The sequence below is a fragment of the Ammospiza caudacuta genome, chromosome 3 (genome assembly GCF_027887145.1).
Source record: "Ammospiza caudacuta isolate bAmmCau1 chromosome 3, bAmmCau1.pri, whole genome shotgun sequence".
NCBI classification, from domain to species: Eukaryota; Metazoa; Chordata; class Aves; order Passeriformes; family Passerellidae; genus Ammospiza; species Ammospiza caudacuta.
In genome coordinates, this window is record NC_080595.1 from 15,197,258 (window position 1) to 15,214,883 (window position 17,626).

At 41.8% G+C, this 17,626-nt stretch overlaps 1 protein-coding gene across 1 annotated transcript in view; it reads right to left on the minus strand.

Annotated features, from left to right (window-relative positions):
• VPS54 (VPS54 subunit of GARP complex) overlaps nt 1-17,346 on the minus strand; it is a 48,328-nt gene extending 30,982 nt beyond the window's left edge. Inside the window, exons 1-7 of the mRNA XM_058801364.1 lie at nt 17,263-17,346; nt 16,837-16,919; nt 8,400-8,561; nt 7,323-7,564; nt 5,809-5,887; nt 2,455-2,489; nt 1,046-1,177 (exon numbers count right to left, since the gene is read on the minus strand). Coding sequence (XP_058657347.1) covers nt 1,046-1,177; nt 2,455-2,489; nt 5,809-5,887; nt 7,323-7,564; nt 8,400-8,535 — 624 coding nt within the window. The 5' untranslated portion in view covers nt 8,536-8,561; nt 16,837-16,919; nt 17,263-17,346. The remainder of the gene's footprint in view (nt 1-1,045; nt 1,178-2,454; nt 2,490-5,808; nt 5,888-7,322; nt 7,565-8,399; nt 8,562-16,836; nt 16,920-17,262) is intronic.
• Nucleotides 17,347-17,626: the final 280 nt, after the last annotated feature.

The window sequence follows — 17,626 nt, forward strand, 5'->3', positions numbered from 1 at the left end:
GCAGTGTTTTCACTCCTCTGCATCAGTGAGGGCTCTGGGTCTGCTTCAACAAAACTCCTTTCTGAGTGTCCATGCTACTTCCAGGCACATTTTGGGAATTTCACAGCATATGCCAGACATTGCTTTTTCATCTTCAGACAGCAACTGCCCTAAAAAACTCCAAAGAAGCCTTCCTCCAACTTTGGATGTGGAGAACAACCTAACAAACCTTTGAGTTAGCCTCCAGCAGAGCCTGTCACTTCTTCCTGAGTTGTCAGGAGAGGAGGAAGACTAATTCCCAAAAATTTGGAAACACATTCCAGACAATCTCATGTTATTTTTCCTAAGGTACCTTATTTTTTCCTAATGTACCTCACTACTCAGATTTTCTAAAAGCATTTTATGGGCATTTGTACTGTAAAGATGATTCATTTCGAGATTTTCTATATTATGACTACGTAACTACCAAAAAAAGATAAAAACAACCAAGAAGAGACCGCTGTTTCCAATATGAAAGAAACCGCTCTGCTTTCATGTTCTTCTTTGTAAAATGCAAAAACAGATCAGTGCAGACAACAACAAAAGAGGAATCTCCTAAAACACAAACGCCATAGGATTTAGTATTGTTTTTAGCATAGAAACCACAGTGCCTTGAATCTGAAATTTTCCTGAGATGTTGGAAAATAACAGTCTGACACAGTGTACAACCTGTGCAATCCAGCTTTCCCTTCTCACAGAACTGCTCTTCGTCCCTAAGAAAACACTTCTGAAGTTCTCCATATCCAGCTGTTTCAGTAAGTCACAGCTGTCGTGAAAAGCCAGTTGTTACATCATACACAGATTCTTTTTTTCCACATTTGACAGATTTACTGAGCAGGGAAAAAGAGCTCTCTTCCAGCAGGGTGCTTCCTGCATGATTTCCTAACAATCTGCAGCCTGATGTAAAATGAGAGATAGCAAAGCCCACAATGATGTCTCAAGAAACACTCCACAGCAGCAGCCATGGAGTTCCTTTGCAGCATCCACCAGCACTGATGGATAACCATAACTTGTGTCAAAGTTGTACCTTTTCTTGAAGTAACTTGGAGGAAGCTGCATCACGATTTCCTTTTCCACCAGCGGTACTAAAATGAGACCATGGTAAAACGGCATTAAATGTTAAGGAATCTTCCAAGGCAAAATCTGGTTTCATAAAAATCTGAAACAGAAAAACAAAATAAATAAATGTGCCTCACTCACCCCTATGTTTTTGCCCCAGTTAAACATATCTCCTGTCTCATTAAGCTAACAGAGATCTTAACTGTTGATTTCAAAATCCAGATTTTCATTTATTCGGGCAAACAAATTCATTCCAGACCTTACAAACCAATGTACCTTAAAAGCTTCTGTGATCTGACAATCATATCCTCCTGAAAGTGGAAGTCACAGCTCCAAAATTACATATGGATTCAACCACCTGAGGTGACCTAAACACCCTGAGTGTGCAAACACAGGCAGCTTTGAAGTGCAGGTGGGCCCTCTCAAGGATCTGAGCAAAGCTTCTTCACTAACAAGGGCATCCTGCTGCTATCTGCTCCTTCTTGGGGCCACAGCTCCCACCAGGCTGATCATCCAGCTGGCTGTCAGGGTGCAGCAAGGGAGGGAGCAGAGCCTCAAGCTGACATCCTTTAGGCAGGATGTAGCAACTGTGCTGGGCACAGAAAGAGTCAGTAACACATAACATTAACCATACCTCCTGGAGAACTATTAATCTAAAATTCTCTCAGGTAACATTATTTATACTTGACAAAACCCTGAGCTTACAGGCAGGCAGGAAAACTCTCCTCCTTTTATTTATGAAGTGTAATTTTAAAAGGTTCAACGAAGACTGCAGCATCACACCACACTCAAGCATTCTTATTCCTGGACTTTGAACACTGCAGTGACAGCTACTCAAGTCACAGCCTACACAACTGGCACAGAGATGCTGACCCATGTTAATACTTCTTACTATACCTATTAAAAAATTATTCAGACTAAAATGGAATCTGGAGCTGTGTCTTTTGTGTCAGCCTGACACAAAAATCCACATCATGTATGCTCCATGCTTACATGCAAGTGAGCTCTAATCAAGGATCCAATAACGCAGAGTTGTACACCAGGCAATATCCAAGCTTTTCTCAAATTCTTCAGTTTTCCTTTCCTCCTAGACTGGCTAATTCTGCTCAGCTCTGAGGTCTTAACTTCATTTATTTAAAGATGAAAAAGATAATGGTAGTTGTATTATACTTTAAGAGAAAAACTGAGACCATGGAAACAATAGGAACAAAAAGACAAAGCAAATCATCCTTAGTCTTGAAATTCTGAGCACTACAGATCCTCTTGAGAATCAACCCAAGTCATCAAGGAGGACAAAATTTCTACAGAGTACATGCATATATCCAACACTTAATGTGAGAAAGCCTTAGAACAGCTCCAAGTGCCCAGAAACCATACCTTAGGTACTTGTTCCAGATCTGTCCTGGATTTATCTAAAATTAAACAAAACACAGGTAGTCATTCATGAGCAAACAACAGGAAACAATTCCCTTGAACAAGTGAATCCCATGAGGAAGTTTTCAAGACAATGATGCTATGTTCCTCACAGAGGGGGAACAGGCCTACAAACTGAAATGAAACTTTCTGTACATGAGGAGAACCTTGATGACATGAGGACAGTCAAGCATTGGAGCAGGCTGCCCAGAAGGGCTGGGTACTTCAGAGATTTTCCAGATATATATTTGTAGATATTTTCTGGCTATTTCTATTTTTCTTGGTAAAGCTTTGAATGGCTTGGTCTGACCTCACAGCTGAACTGGCTTTGAGATGGCAGTTGCAGTAAAGTCCTTCTGAAGTCCCTGCCAACCTGAAATATTCTGATTCCTTGAAGTATTCTTTTGTCCTTTGCAGTTCAGGTTTCATGCCCAGACTACTCAAGGGAGCTTGCACTTGGCTGCTTTGGCAGTGTCAGTGATTGTCATACAAAGCAATCCACTTAGCACTTCACATTCATTAGTGCACTGGCAAGGGCCAGTAAAAGGTCCTTCTAACATCATCCCAGTTTTAATGCTTCAGACTGAAGCTGCCCATACAATCACTTTTGCACAGCACTTGGAGATTGGATGCACAAAGACTGCCAACAAGGGCTAGGGCCAGAGTCCCAAGCACTGACCAAGCAGCACAGCAGCACTAATTCCCATGGAGTATGCTGACCTGACAATTGTAGAGGGTGAGAGAACTGAGCTGAGAAAAGAGTTAATTCATTACATCCCAGCAAAACTTGAAGAAACAGCAAATTCAGACTTTTGAGATTCAGCCAATATCCCCTGTCCCACCCTTACTCATTACTTTAGTGGGCATTATGAAAATGGGGCACACTGGTGGACAAAAAAGCTGAGGAATTTAAAAGCAACAAGCCCATATCTGTGCTGCACAGTCTGCTCAACCCCGACAAACGTGGCAAGTGCTACCCCAGCATCAGCTCCCATACTGCTCTCTTTGGTTTTCACTCCATTTGTTTCTTACTTTATTTGTATCAAAGTACAGAAGGCAACCTTGGAATCATCCTGCTGTCCTCAGCCTTTGGACAGACCAATTCTTACAGAAGCGAAAGGCTTAGTCTTGTGGGATGGAGTTAGAGGAAGAGAGGAAACAGCAACAGCAGAATTTATAGAAAATCACAAGCTTCAGTCTACCAAATGACGCTTCTACTAAGAACTGTCCAGCTACACAAGCAGCTCCCAGTACTTTGGTGCCGGTAACCTTCTCTTTTTAAAAACACTCATATGTGGGAGGACAGAACCTGCACTCATACTCTTTGAGGATGGATTTAGGTAAGACTGAAGAAGGCACTCTGATTTTGCACCATTGATTTATTTAAAAAAATATGGATATTGATCTAGTACCAATATCCAACTGTGACAGACAAAGACTCTCTAACAGTTTAGAGTCAGAAAGTGTGTGTTTATTGTGACTCTGGGCAGCATGAGGGAGAGTTCCCAAGTACACACTGTGAGTTACAGGTGATTACAGAGTCCTTCTATCTATACAAGTATTGAATACTCAAAACACAAATACATATTCATACCTCTGGTACATCCCATTCCCTGCTCTGTATGGTAATTAGTTCAAAAGCCATTAAGCATGTGTAGCTTGTTCCTTGAAATGGGTCAGTGGACCCTTTCATGGCAAGGGGTCCCAAAATGAGGAAGTAAATGAAGTCTTCCTTGTTCTGACCTTTCTACATTTTCAATGCAAATATGACAAATGAACCCTTGGTACAACTCCCATTCCCCATCTTCAATTGGTATCAGAACAGAGGAGACCTACAACTGTGTTTCTAAAAGCTATTTATCAGTTTCTATATTCTTCATTATAAACCCAGCTAACTAAACATTGTGCTGACAAGCAATCAATTATTAGTAAACTACTGACTCCTAACTTCATCAAGGCCTACCCACTTATTTTAATTAACTCCAATAAAGTTTATCTCTAACTTAAATCTTAGCTCCTCTAAAATCTCTAAATTCCTTAAAGTTTATGTCTCAGTGTGCAGCACAGACAGACTCATTCTGGAACAGCTATTCCAAAGTAACACCAATAGAGAGAAACCCCCAGAAGGGCTTCCTTTTGCACAGAAGAGGAGGAAGAAAGTCAGCAGAAATAACTTGATAAGAAGGAGTAAACTACTGAATCCTTTTTGCTGTTTTACCTGTAGACATTGATCTAGATAAGACTCATCAAAGAGATTGATAAATGAACCCTTTTATGCTAGTGTTTTTGAGAAAGTAAATTAAAATAAATAATAAAAACTTCCTCCAAGTTATGAGTGTTTCTTTTATGTATATTTTTTCTTTTTTAATTTTGCCCCTTGCCTTCCTTCCTGTCTAGTTTCCTATTAGTTGAACTACCTCCATGAAGTCCTGAAGTTCAGCCTTCAAGGGCAGGTTTGAGGCCCCCAGCACAAGGCAGACCTAGACATTCTGGAATGAATCATGTCAAGAGCCATGAAGATGATTAAGAAACAAGGAGGAGAGACTGTTTAGGCTGGAAAAGCCCAGGGAAGGTCAATGTGCTTAAAGATCTGATGGGGGGGTGCAAAGAACACAAAGCTGATTCTTCTCAGTGGTGCCCAGTGCCAGGACAGGAGGCAATGGGCAGAAACTGATACCTGAAAGATTTCATTTGAACACAAGGAAGTATTTTTACTGTGGGGGTGGTAAAACACTGAAACAGGTTGCCCAGACAGATTGTGTCACTTCCATCTGTGAGAGTCACAACCCAACTGGACACTGTCCTCACATAGGTAGCCCTGGCTTGAGCAGATGGTCTAGACTAGATCATCTTGAGATATAACTTCCCACCTCAGCCATGATATGACTCTCATGGCAGAGATACAGGAATGGCACTGCAGTTCTTCACTGAGAAGCCAAGGTGATACAAATTTGATACACCAGTTTCAATGGATTTTTAATAAAAAGCAGTTAAAGAAAACACTGCCAGGGCTACAGTCACCTGTCACAAATTCAAACATGCCAAGACAAAGTTTAAAAGCAGGTATCATTAATATTTTGACCTACAAAATGTCAGCAGTGATCATGAACACCTCTCAGCCTACCACATCTGAGTTTTTAATTCTTGTTTCAAAGAAATCATCAGCTATTATTGTATATGAAGATGTCAAGCAAGTAACAGAGACAATTAGCACATTATAGAATCAATGATGAGTAACATTCATAACACTTGCTACTGATGTTATAACATACTGATACAAAAAGACTTTTTAATGACTAAAGGAGGTTTTGACTGTACCGTGAGTGTGTAATAGTGTCCTGTCAAAGGTATCTTTAGGAGTACAAATATTCTTGCACCTTTCATGAACCTTCTCTCTCTGTAGAAGAGAAAATATATTAAAGAATTATTCTGATGCTTAAAACCTAGATTTTTTTCATTTGAAGCAAAACATTTAGTGAAACACAAATTATGCAAAATAATTCTGGCAAGTTCACAGTATTTTCTTCCTCTTAAAAGCTCAGACAAAGTTTGTCCAGGTGAAAGGTACTAAAAACTTCTACCTATAGTGGATGTGTTGTTTTTTTCCTGTATCTTTACATCTCAAGAGAAAATGAACACAGACATTATTGAAGAGGTGTAATAACTTCTCTACATAATGATATACGATTACAGATCAACTGTAATTACATATACAAACACTTATTTGCTGACTAATCCAGGAATCACACTAACAAAGAATCCTTTTTCATTGCTAAATCAAATTGGATGAAAGTAGAAATTACTTGCACATATTACTAATGAGTACCTTGCTGAAACCACATATCTTGTTTCATCATGCTGAGCTTCGAATTTGAAAAACCACCAGAGACCATAGTGGTGATAAATTATGTTTCCAAAGAGCACCAATGTTAACTAGATTTCTGCAAGAAGATGTATCACAGCTCAGGTCCCAGTTTCAAAACCTTCCTTCATCTAGCAGTCACTGCATGAAGTACTAATTTTAAAGGACGAAATCTTACAATATTTTAAATGCTGAATATATGAGTTAAAGGCAATAGTTCAGTTGCAGTTCATTTATAAACAATTCCCTTCTACAGTCTTTAACTATAATTACACAAGTAACATTTCCTGCAGCTAACTCTGAACCAACAAAAAAAATAAGGAAGTTACAAACCAAGGAAGCAGAGAACAGCAGGAGACTTCTACATGTTCTTTCAGTTAAAAAAAATACTACATACTTAGTGACACTTGTATTTTTAAGAGATTGCAGAAGTCTCCTACTGGTCCTGGTGTCCTTAGGTGTAGCTTACACTTCCCTGTTACAAAAGAAACCACCAAGACAATAGGCCTCTTTATAGTTTGAGAAGTTAACGTATAAATTGTTTCAATGTTTAGACTGAAGACTCCTAAAAATATTGCCAACCCTTGCAGCATGTAGTCATTTGATCCAAAGGTCTGAGAATGCTATGGTGCATTGTAGAGCCCAATCCTTAAACAATCCTTACAGGAAAAAAGGATTAACAACCAGAAAGAATAAATATGAATTGCAAGCCCTGGTGCAGAGCTTGGTACTCAGAAACAGAAGTTAAAAATAACATGAAATTGCCTCAGGACAATTCAGAGAGCATTTTCCACATGATGGGTTCTGAGATTATAAAACCAGAAATGTCTAATGAAGACCCAAACAACACTGAAAAAGCAAATTAATTATCAACTAACTGTACAGTGGGCTACTAGCCAGGATAATCTAATTAGAAGAAGGTTCTCTTTCTGGCTACTAGGACTATGTGCACCTAATTGGGGGTTCTTACCGGAGTGATTTCCTGTTGGTATGATGCAAAATGTTCCTTGGTGATCTGTGGGAGGTAGAATGAAGGCGTGACTTCAGTGTCCACAAAGTCCACTCCCCATGTTTTTGTAAAGAAATCAGATTCCCTTTTTGCTAACCTAGGATCATTTAGTGCTGCTGGGAGATTGACTTTGGAATGATAAATAGTCCATCTTTGCTGATCCACAACTAGAGATGGGCTGTCATGTAAGCTATTGGGATTGCCTGCAGCACAAAAGACAAGACAGTTTGTTAGGGTGAGAAACAAAGCTGTAAGCTTTTGTTAAAATGTGGTTCTTAAGCAAACCATATTTCACCAATTACATACTGATTAGAATTATCTATGCAAACAACTGATGATATTCTCCTGCAACATTTCACTTTGCATTTCTTCTGTGAGATTAACCAACTCAAGTTTTGAACACAGAAGTAGTGTACTGACGCTCATTAAACAGATTTTGTTCAACATTCGTTTCTACTGAAGAGAAAAAGATTCCAAGCACAAACACATTTCTAATAATCTGATCTTGATCAGAATGAGAGCTGCAATTCATTAGCATTATATGTCATAATTCTTAAGATCCCATCCCACCTACTCCTTTGTGTAAACTAAGCCTTAGTGCAACACAACAGCTGGAACCATGACCAAAATCTGGTTTAACAACAGCACCAGAGACTCAGTACTACAGGCAGGTCACTTGCTTCTTCCTGCAGAAGGGCTGGGATGTCTCCCAGAAGGAATGCAGTCAGGTTCCAAGCACACTGGACACATCTGCTACCAGCTCTGTCAGACTACACCCTCTTCTTACATGGAGTATGGATCATAGCTGTAATGTGGAATGATGCAAGCAAAGCCCCACCTATAATGGGGACATCTTAAAACAAGCTGCAAATAGTCTCTCCTATTGCTCCAAAGGGACACTGGGCAGTATAAAAAAGAATCACAGAATGCTTGGAAGACTATGGCTTAGTACACTACCCCAGTGTACAAGAAATATTACTGGATAGCTGGCAATGGTTCAGCAAATGGAGCTGCTCTGTGCCTGCACAGCAGCATTACCTGTGGGCTCCTTGGGACACACGTCCGGCAGGGACTGCACAGGCCGAAAGCGTTTCGTGGCGTCCGCTTCCTTTTTAAAGAAAGCATCGCTGCTCTTCGACTGAGGCACTGGTGAGGAACTGTGGCTTGATGCCATTGCATAAAATCACCACTTGATAAAAGCTAAAGAGGAAACAACAGATATCAAGGCTTTAATAAAGCTCTGGAGAGACACTGTATCAAAACAATGACACTCCAGTAGTGTTTTCAACTGCAATACTTCAACTGACACATTTTAACAACAGGAGAAAGTTTATTTTAAACACAAAAATAAAAGGCAGAATGTAACTTCATAGTCTGTTCTTCACACACCTGTAGGTTTGGAGGATATCCTGTTCCTGGGCACAGCAACAACAAAATGTTACATTTGGGGAAAAAAAAAAAAAAAGTCTTTCAGGCACTTCTTCCTTACTTGCCATAACTATTGCAGCCACACTGCATACATTCACAATAGAATTTCCTCTCAAATATCAGGAAACCTTGTACCTGAATCAGAAAAACTGACAATTCAACTTTTATGGCTGCCCAGTAAAGTACAATTTATTCCAGCATAATGTATTTGCACAGAGAAGACAAATCATAGATCAAAAAGCTCCAGAGTAAGGAAAGTCCCACTAATTTTCAGTTCAATTTTAAGAACCCAGTTTGAAAATAAATAGCCTTAAAAATATTACACCAGGGCTGAACTTAATGAGTTCTTTCCATCTGTAAACAAAACAGCATTTCCATCAAAGTATCAGACAGTAGTACACCACACAACTATTAGGGATGGAGAGTTTATTAAAACTGCACAGCTCAAGGAGTGCCTGTTCAAAGGGACTCATCTGGATCCTCGCCTTTAAGGAGAAATTAAACACATCTAGCAAGATCTTAGCATTTAACTACTAACCCTTAATGGACACTTCAATTACTCACTACCCTGTGAAGGAGCACAAAAAGATTAAAGGCCAATTTTATCTTCAAGTGCTAAAGCAGGCACCAAGGGATGGCTGTATCTCACCCTGTCGGCTTCCAGCAGCAGCACATATATTACAAATCTCATTTGGAAAAGAAAAGGAACAGGTTCTACTTTGTTAAAAGTGTCCTACAAAACAATTCTAAAAGAGATGTTCAGCTATAACAGAGCATCCCAATGAAGAGGTCAATAGTAAGGAAAACTTACTAGCAGAGAATGGGAACAGTCAGACAAAAAACCTTTCCAGGCATCTGACAGATCTTCCTTAAATATCATAAAGCATTAATCTCTCTCCCCCAAAAGCCCCACAAAAACCTTTTTCTCTACTACTTTTATTGCTTATGTTCTTCCCTGGACATTTCCAAAGTAACTTCTCAATTAAGGTCTTCTCAAATGTTTGGGGTGGTTTTGTGAAAAATCTAGTATATTATGATAAAACACTTATTATAGCATTCTTAAAAAACACATCCAGTGCTATGCTGCCATGATCAAGTCTCCTAAAGGCATACAGTAAATTTATCTGCACTTGGAACTGCTTCAAAGTGCTGTATTTGCAGTTTTTCTCCTGAAAAAGCCTCTGTAATATGAGCCACAGTCTGTTCTAGTCAGATGTATGAGCAACTCGAGCAATTTGTAGAAAGCACTGAAATCTTGTGACTCTTGCAAGCCTTTCATTAAGCCTTTCTACTTTCCCCATAATTAAGTACCATCTCAAAGAATTGTCTAGGATACGAATTGTCTCAACTACATAAATCTGAGTGGAGAAAATGCTATCTGTGTGATGCCAGCCAAAGATTTAAAACAAATTTCAAAGATAATTTAAAACTGAAGGGTAGCTCAACACCTCAGCATTTCAAAAACAAGCTTGGCCTACTCTTGCACAGGTATTTTCATTACTTATCATCATGAAATATTTAATGAGAAATCTTAAAATAGAAAGGAAAGAGTACAATAAAATACCAGAGCAAGCAGTAACCTTCATACTGTTGGGTGGATTTCAACAAGATACAAGGCTTCATAGGCAGAGGCCTTCTTAAGTGGCACGCAATCTGATGCTGTACTAAATTATTCATAGCTAGCAGCTATTCTAGTACCCTCATAAGTCAGGACCTTATGGATAATTAACCCCAATGAACAACCACATTTATACAGGAAAAAAAAACATCTCTGTACTGCCCAAAACCAGGCATTCCTCAAAATGCAGTCCTTAAATTGACCAACAAAGTATAACTGCAGAAAGACAAAGAAAACTGGGCAATAGTACCTGAATTAAATCCACATTACAAAGGAATATGTGCCAAACCCATATAAAAGCAAAAAATCCTGCCCTACACTCATCTCTGTACACTAACCTTACCCACAATTGAAAACCTTTAATTTGTTCACCAGCAAAACAGCAGCTCCTTGTGCTCCACTACTAAACATTTTATAGACAAATGAATCTATAACTAGCCCCTAAATCAACATTTCAAAACACACAAAAATAAACAAATTTGCTGATTTAAACATACCAAAAAAACTGAAACTCAGTGTTAACACAGAACAAAACTTCTGCAGAGTATTTTAACTCATTCTATTTTCCATGCAAGTGCAAGGCAGGTAAAAGCAGTTAACTGCACTAACTGTGCAAAATGACAGGCAGGTAAATGCAGTTAACTGCATTAACTGTGCAGAGTCAATTATGAAATGGTGAGTCCCCTGAGTCTCTTACTTAGAAGAACATATGGCTGTAGTAAAAATATGCAACTGGGTAACTTCATGACATCAGTGTTTAAATTATATACAATTAAAATGGGTTAGATCAACTGTGTTCTCTCCAGTAATCACCATAATTTACTCACATTTTGTCTAGCAATGTGTATTAAACTAATGCAATTAAGAAAACATTTAGAGGTTAGACACAAAAGTAGTGATGGAGCCTGGAACCCAGGATTATGGCTCTACTTCCAACATGCCTTCAATATATCACATCTGTTTTGTACACACTGTATTAATTTCCTTATTTAAAAATATTATATTAAATTACACTGTCACTGTAATGACTTAATACCACTGAAGTTAAACCAAATCAGCCACGGCAACAACAAAAATAGCTTTGATGATCTGAACTGACAGTATTCCTACAGTCTGAGCACACAAGGAGTTGTATTTCAACTTACAGCCTCCTCTTTAAACGCATTCTTGTTCAGTAACATGCTCAGCAAGTACAATATGACACAGCTGTACAACACAGCATGAACAAAACACTGCGGTGAGGGGAGAAGAGCCACAGGCCTGGCACTGCAGAGTCAGCAAAGAGCAGCTCTGTGAGGCAGCACTGCATTAATCACATGAGGCTATTTCTGAGATGACTGCGCTGTGACTTTGGAGTTTCACACCCGAGGTTTCAGCTCTTGGAAGAGAGCACAACAACAATAAAGTGTATTACTCAGAAGTGACTGCACAGGGTGGTTGTAACTCTGGAGAACGTGCTTGTTTTTCTAAGTATCAGGACTTGTACAGAAGTTCTTCAGAAACTGCCTTCCCATATTCTGAGTGTAATTATTCACATGCTTTGCTTTTCCAATATCATTTATAGATTCTGCTCTCCAAATTTTATTTCAGCTTCAAAAATAGTGACACCTAAGAAGAGACACTCAGCCCTCAGGGCTCCAACTGAACATGCAACACTGAGCAAGCTTTCCTTCAAGTGTTCCCCATTGTCCACAACAAGCCACACTTGGACACCAGCAGGCACTTTTCAAGGGGTATGCTCTGCATCCCAAAGGTAAGGCAGGAGAAGTTTCTCTGTGAACACAAATGGCATGCTAAAGTCCCTGCTGCTTGTCACGGCTTTGGCAACAACAGTGTGAAATTAGAATATTTCAAGCACTCTTCTGGCTACCCAACATGCTTTGGAATAGAAGACTATCAGAAGCCACCCACAAGTCAAGCTAAAGCAAGATATTGCACCATTTCTAGAAGATATGATAAATACAAAAGATATTTATTAAAGAAAAGCATACCTGAAATAGAACTAAAAGATAAAAATACACAAGGGACTGCTTCCAGGACCTCAACAGCTAATAAATGGCATGCTGTTATTGGCCTAACATATTTACTCTGTCCTCAGAGGTTGAGCTTTCCCTATGTATTATTACACAGCTCTAAATCAGCAGGATTTCACCCTGTAACAGGGAAACCATGGTACCAGCCAAGCACACAGCACCTTTGTAAGACAATGTGAGCCAGACTGCACTAGTGCAAGCTTTCACTTTTTTTAGCAACTAGCTAATTCCTCAGGCTGAAATTTCCATGCTTGCCCCGGTGCCCTGAGACAGACACCCCTGTTGCAGCAGGGGAGCCAAGGTTAGCTTGGAGCAGAAACATTTAAGCAGTTTCAGAGACTGAGGTTAAAGCTGTGGGAGCTGTTCTGCTAAGCCAAGCTCTTTCTGAGCACCTACTTCCACCCTGGGGTTTCAGGGGAGGAAGATGATGATTCTCAGGGCAATGATAAGGCCAGAGTCAGAGGAGAGCTGTGACTTGTCCCCATGGCAGGCCACCTGCATTTGGAGCACACTCCAACATAAAACCTCTTCACACAACTTAGAGAGGAGGCCACATGAGCCTGGCCTCTCTGAGAGCCTAATAAATATAACTGTATTGGTATTCACAAAAAAACTCCATGTATTTGAGTGCATTCTGCACACCCCAACATTATCCCCAGTCTCATGTTCTCACACTGAGGGTGCACCCTCTCTGCAAAGTTAGCATCACTGATGACCACCCAGGTTAGCCTTGCTGGGATGAAATCAACCCAACAAGAAAGCAATGTACAAGTTATCTGCATTTCCCATCAGTCCTGCTTAGCCACACTTGCTCTTATGCTCCAGCAGACTCTGTAATTCCTCAGACTGTGCTACTTTCCCACCAAACTGCAGAATGGGGACTGTGGAAAAGCAAAAGCTCTTGAATAGCTCAAAGAGTAATGCCACCACCCTCCCCTTGAATTGTCTCTTTCATAAGAACATCTCAAAACACTCTCCTCAAACAGGGAAAGAGAAAGAAAAAACAGTAGTGACTCCAAAGAAAGAACAGAACAGCTGCATCTCCACTGCAAAGCACCATGGGTAGCCTACAAGGCCAGGATAAAACAACATCTGACTTTCATATTATCACATTTTGTACTGGTTTCTTTTGCCCTTCCCAGCTGTAGCCACATGAACAGCAGATTTAAAAAAAAAAATTTAAAAAGCTTTAGCTGAGCTTCATTTCTTTAAACACAGGAATAAAATCCTCTGAAAAGAATTATCCCAAAAGGTCCCATCACTGAATAACATCTTGTTATTTAACAAAATCCACAAGTGTAAACATTTTGTCAAAAACTGGAAAGCAATTCATCTCCTGCTAGATAAACTATCTGGAAAGTAGCATTTCACTTTCATTCAGGTACCAAATAAACAACTATCCCAAACACTTGTGATGTACCCACTGTAGCAAATGTACTTCCTCTCACCTGGAAACCCAACCTCCCAACGCTGAACACTAATTTGAAATCAGAAGGCAGATTCTGTGCTGGAGAAACAGATCTACCTACAGCTATTTAGATCATTATGCACCCAGTTCTTCCACACCAGAGGTGTCAGAATTGCTCAGAAACAATCATCAAAGCAGTAAAAATATGTGTCAGAAAAGGCCTTGTGGTTAGTTGCCCACACTATCACACAAGATGAGAATGAAGTCTCTTTGTACCCTTTTTTCCAGGCATCAGCATTACAGTGTGCACTATCCCCTTGGCAAACAGTGAAATACCAGCATCTTACAGAGCTCCAGGAATGTCCACACAGCTGAACAAAGACCAAGGAGCCCCAGCAGCCATTCCTGCCACAAGTCTGGTAAAGGTAGACACTGCAGAGCAGTGACACGTGGAGAAAAGGCAGAAGAACTGCACCAGCCCCAGCAAAAATCCCAACACTGAGGTCCTGACGTGACAAAAGGAGTCCAAAACGCTCATGGCAATTTGTGTCAACAGCACGATCCCTGTACAGCCCCCCCACTTGCCATCTTCAGCAGGACCAGGCTCTTGTTCATCAGAAAATAACTCCCTAAAAAGATGAATTTTCATGGGAATTGTGTGTTCCAAAGCCTTATCCAAGCCCTGAACTGGAAGTGGCTATGAGGGAGCCAAATAAAAAGACTCCAGAGTTTGACACTGTGCATAAAGCTGCAGCCAGACTATCAAAAAGCAGGCCCAGCGCACCTCACACCAAGTCCTGACACAGGATGCCAGTCCACTGTCACTCTACAGGGAAGGTACTCTGCAAACAAGAACATCCAAACTTTAACCTGGTGAGCAACAGAGCATGCCATCCATGTTTGCTGACATCCTTGTGGTATTAATACCTGCCCAACAGAAGATCAAACAAAACTGATCACCTCTATTCACATCACTTCCTTTTCATCCCTTAAACAGCTTCCCTTGACAAAAAAAATAAATAATTCCACGGCATAAAACCCAGCATGGTCATGCTACACCTAGAATGCCAAAAACCAAGAAGGTCTTACACTGCTGTATAAAGTCCATACTGCTGTATACAGTCTTACAGTGACTGTATAAAAATGATGGGAACTCTCCAACATATTGCAAAGTGCCAGACGTGCTACCCCAATTCTAATATTCTAGCCCTAACACACACCCACACACATCCAAAAGGGCACCCTTTTATTTTTAAATTTAAGAACCAGACTGACAGAGAAAAAGCTGGGCTATTCAAGCTATTAGGTATGAGTAACTTGGAACACCTGATCAGTATGTGGACCTGTCAGTTTTGAGTATGAAGGAGCCATGTTAACAATTCTTTACCTTCTGCTGAGAATATTCAGTTTTGTTGTTTTGGTTTTTTTTTTTTTTAATCTAGTACCTATGTGAGGTGGGTGCAAAAAGCTAGAAATATTAAGACAAATCCTAGATTTGCTGGTAAATATGATTTGGACTTACTCATATGAGGCCCCAGAAAACTATACATAAAATATCCACATTCATGCTCACCTGCTCACTCTTTCTGCTCCATTCATAAAACAAGAATAAACAAAGTGTGAAGGGAAAACAAAAAAAAGGGAAACCAAAGAAAAACTGTGAGCCTCTCAACTGGAAGGACAATATGATGTTCATGGGCCTTCTCTCTTCCTCAGACTCACAGCTCCTCATTTTCCCCACACTCTGGAGAAGGAAAGCAGAAGTGGCTTCTTCACAGAGTTGCTACCCCAAAAGAAGAAACAGAAACAACACCTACATGATCATGATTCCATTTCCCAACCTCTTCCTGCTCAAACTGCCAAAGAGAAGCCTGCACTCAGCTTTCTCCACTCATTTCTAGCAGTGCCTGACATTTTCCAGGCAAACAATATTTCTGTTCAACATTGGAAATGTGCATCTCCTTCTCCTCCCATGAAGTTTGTGCTCGTCAACAAGGCAAGATTCCTGCTCACATGCCAGACTCCCACTAGAGAGAAAGATAGTGCTGAAGACAAGAGGGACACTTGGGGCAGATCTTGTTACTGGCAAATGGGATAGGAGAGGTAGAGATGCTTCTCATTGTGCAACCTCCTGCCCTCACTGGTGAGGCTGCCCAGTGACTTTTTCGTGAACAGCCGTGGATCTCCTGTCTGTCAGTCCATTTTGGGCACTGTTCTCCTACCCAACAGATACACCAACCTAATGCCCAAAGCATTTCAAGGCCTTTTGTCTGCACTTACAGTCTGTCAAAGAGTCACACTGACTCCCATGTCACAACAGTAATTACTGCAGCCACTACAACAATTAACACACTGCACCTGGGTTTTTGAGTAAGACAGCAACTTCTTGCAGGGTTGCACAGCAACAGCTGCACAAGTCCATAGGACTTCTCATTCAGGACTTCATCAGTACAGGTAAGACAGGAAAGTCAATACACCACCTATGCTAGAAACTCAAAAAAAAAACCCAAAACAAAACAACAAAAAAGCAAATCTGTAGCCCAGTAATTACTTTGATGAACTTTAAAACAGGCATTCTATATTTTTTTTACACTGGATTGTGATAACTCTGTGTCCTAACAGAAATCCTAAGCATTTAGAGAGTACAAGAATAATGGCGAAGAAAAAGGGACTTAGCGACATACTAAGGCCCAAACTGGGCAGTCAGAAGGGAAAAGTTTCTGCTGGGATTGCAGAAGGTTGGTATTTTATACCCCCATATGTGTATTTCTCTCAACATCCCATACCATCTTTGAAAAATTACAGTAAAGAAATGCAAGAAATTAATCTCTCCATCACAGAATTTTAGGATCATCTACAAACCCAGGAACCATCGCGGTTTATGGAACCAACAAGCCCTTTTAGCGCTCCACATCCCAGTCTCTCCTGGCTGCCATGCGCCAAACACTGAATACTTGCTCTAAGCGTTAGCTCCCGAGCCAGCCATACCTTATGGAGAACACGCCAGGGATATCTCCCGGAGGCCGTCGTCATATCTCTCCCCGTGGCATGGTCGGGAATGCTGCCGGGACCTGCGGGACAGTGACCGCATGAGGGAGGCCCGGCCTCCCGCCGACACCTCCGCGCCGTCCCCGCGCCTCCCGCCGGGCACCGCCCGCTGCCCACCGGGGGTTACCATGGAAATTCGGAACGGGCATTTGCAGGGAAGGAGGGAAAGCGGGCCGCGGGCAGCCCCCCCCGCCCACCTCCCCTCGCGTCCCTCCGCTCCGCCGCCCGGCCCAGGCCGCCCGGGCCGCCCACACAAAGGGCACCCGGGAAAATTAAACTTTCCCGGCCGCTCCCCGGGGGAGCCCCGGCGGCGGGCGGGGGCGGGAAGCGGCGGGGCCGGCGGCGGGCGGGCCCCCCGCGCTGTACCTGAGGCGCCGGGCGGGATGCGCGGCCTAGCGCGGCTCCTCCGCCGCGACACGTCGGTGCCCCCGCGCTGGGCGGCGCAGGAAGGGCCCGGGCGGCGGCGGGAGGAACCAGGCCCCGCCTCTGCCACGGCCCGGGGGAGGAGCCGCGGCCGAGGCCGACGGAAGGGGCCGCGCTGCCGCCCGCTTGCCCGCGGTGGGATTGCGGTGCCGGTCCCGTGGGGGCCCGCGGTGCGGGCATTTGAGAGCCCTCGTCACCGAGTCCCCCCGCGGGTGCTCCGCAGCCGGTTTGAGTCAGATTTATATTTTAGGCTGCAGTTCTCCCTCAGGCCACAGAGGCTGCTGGAACAGAGGGGCGCGTTGGGACG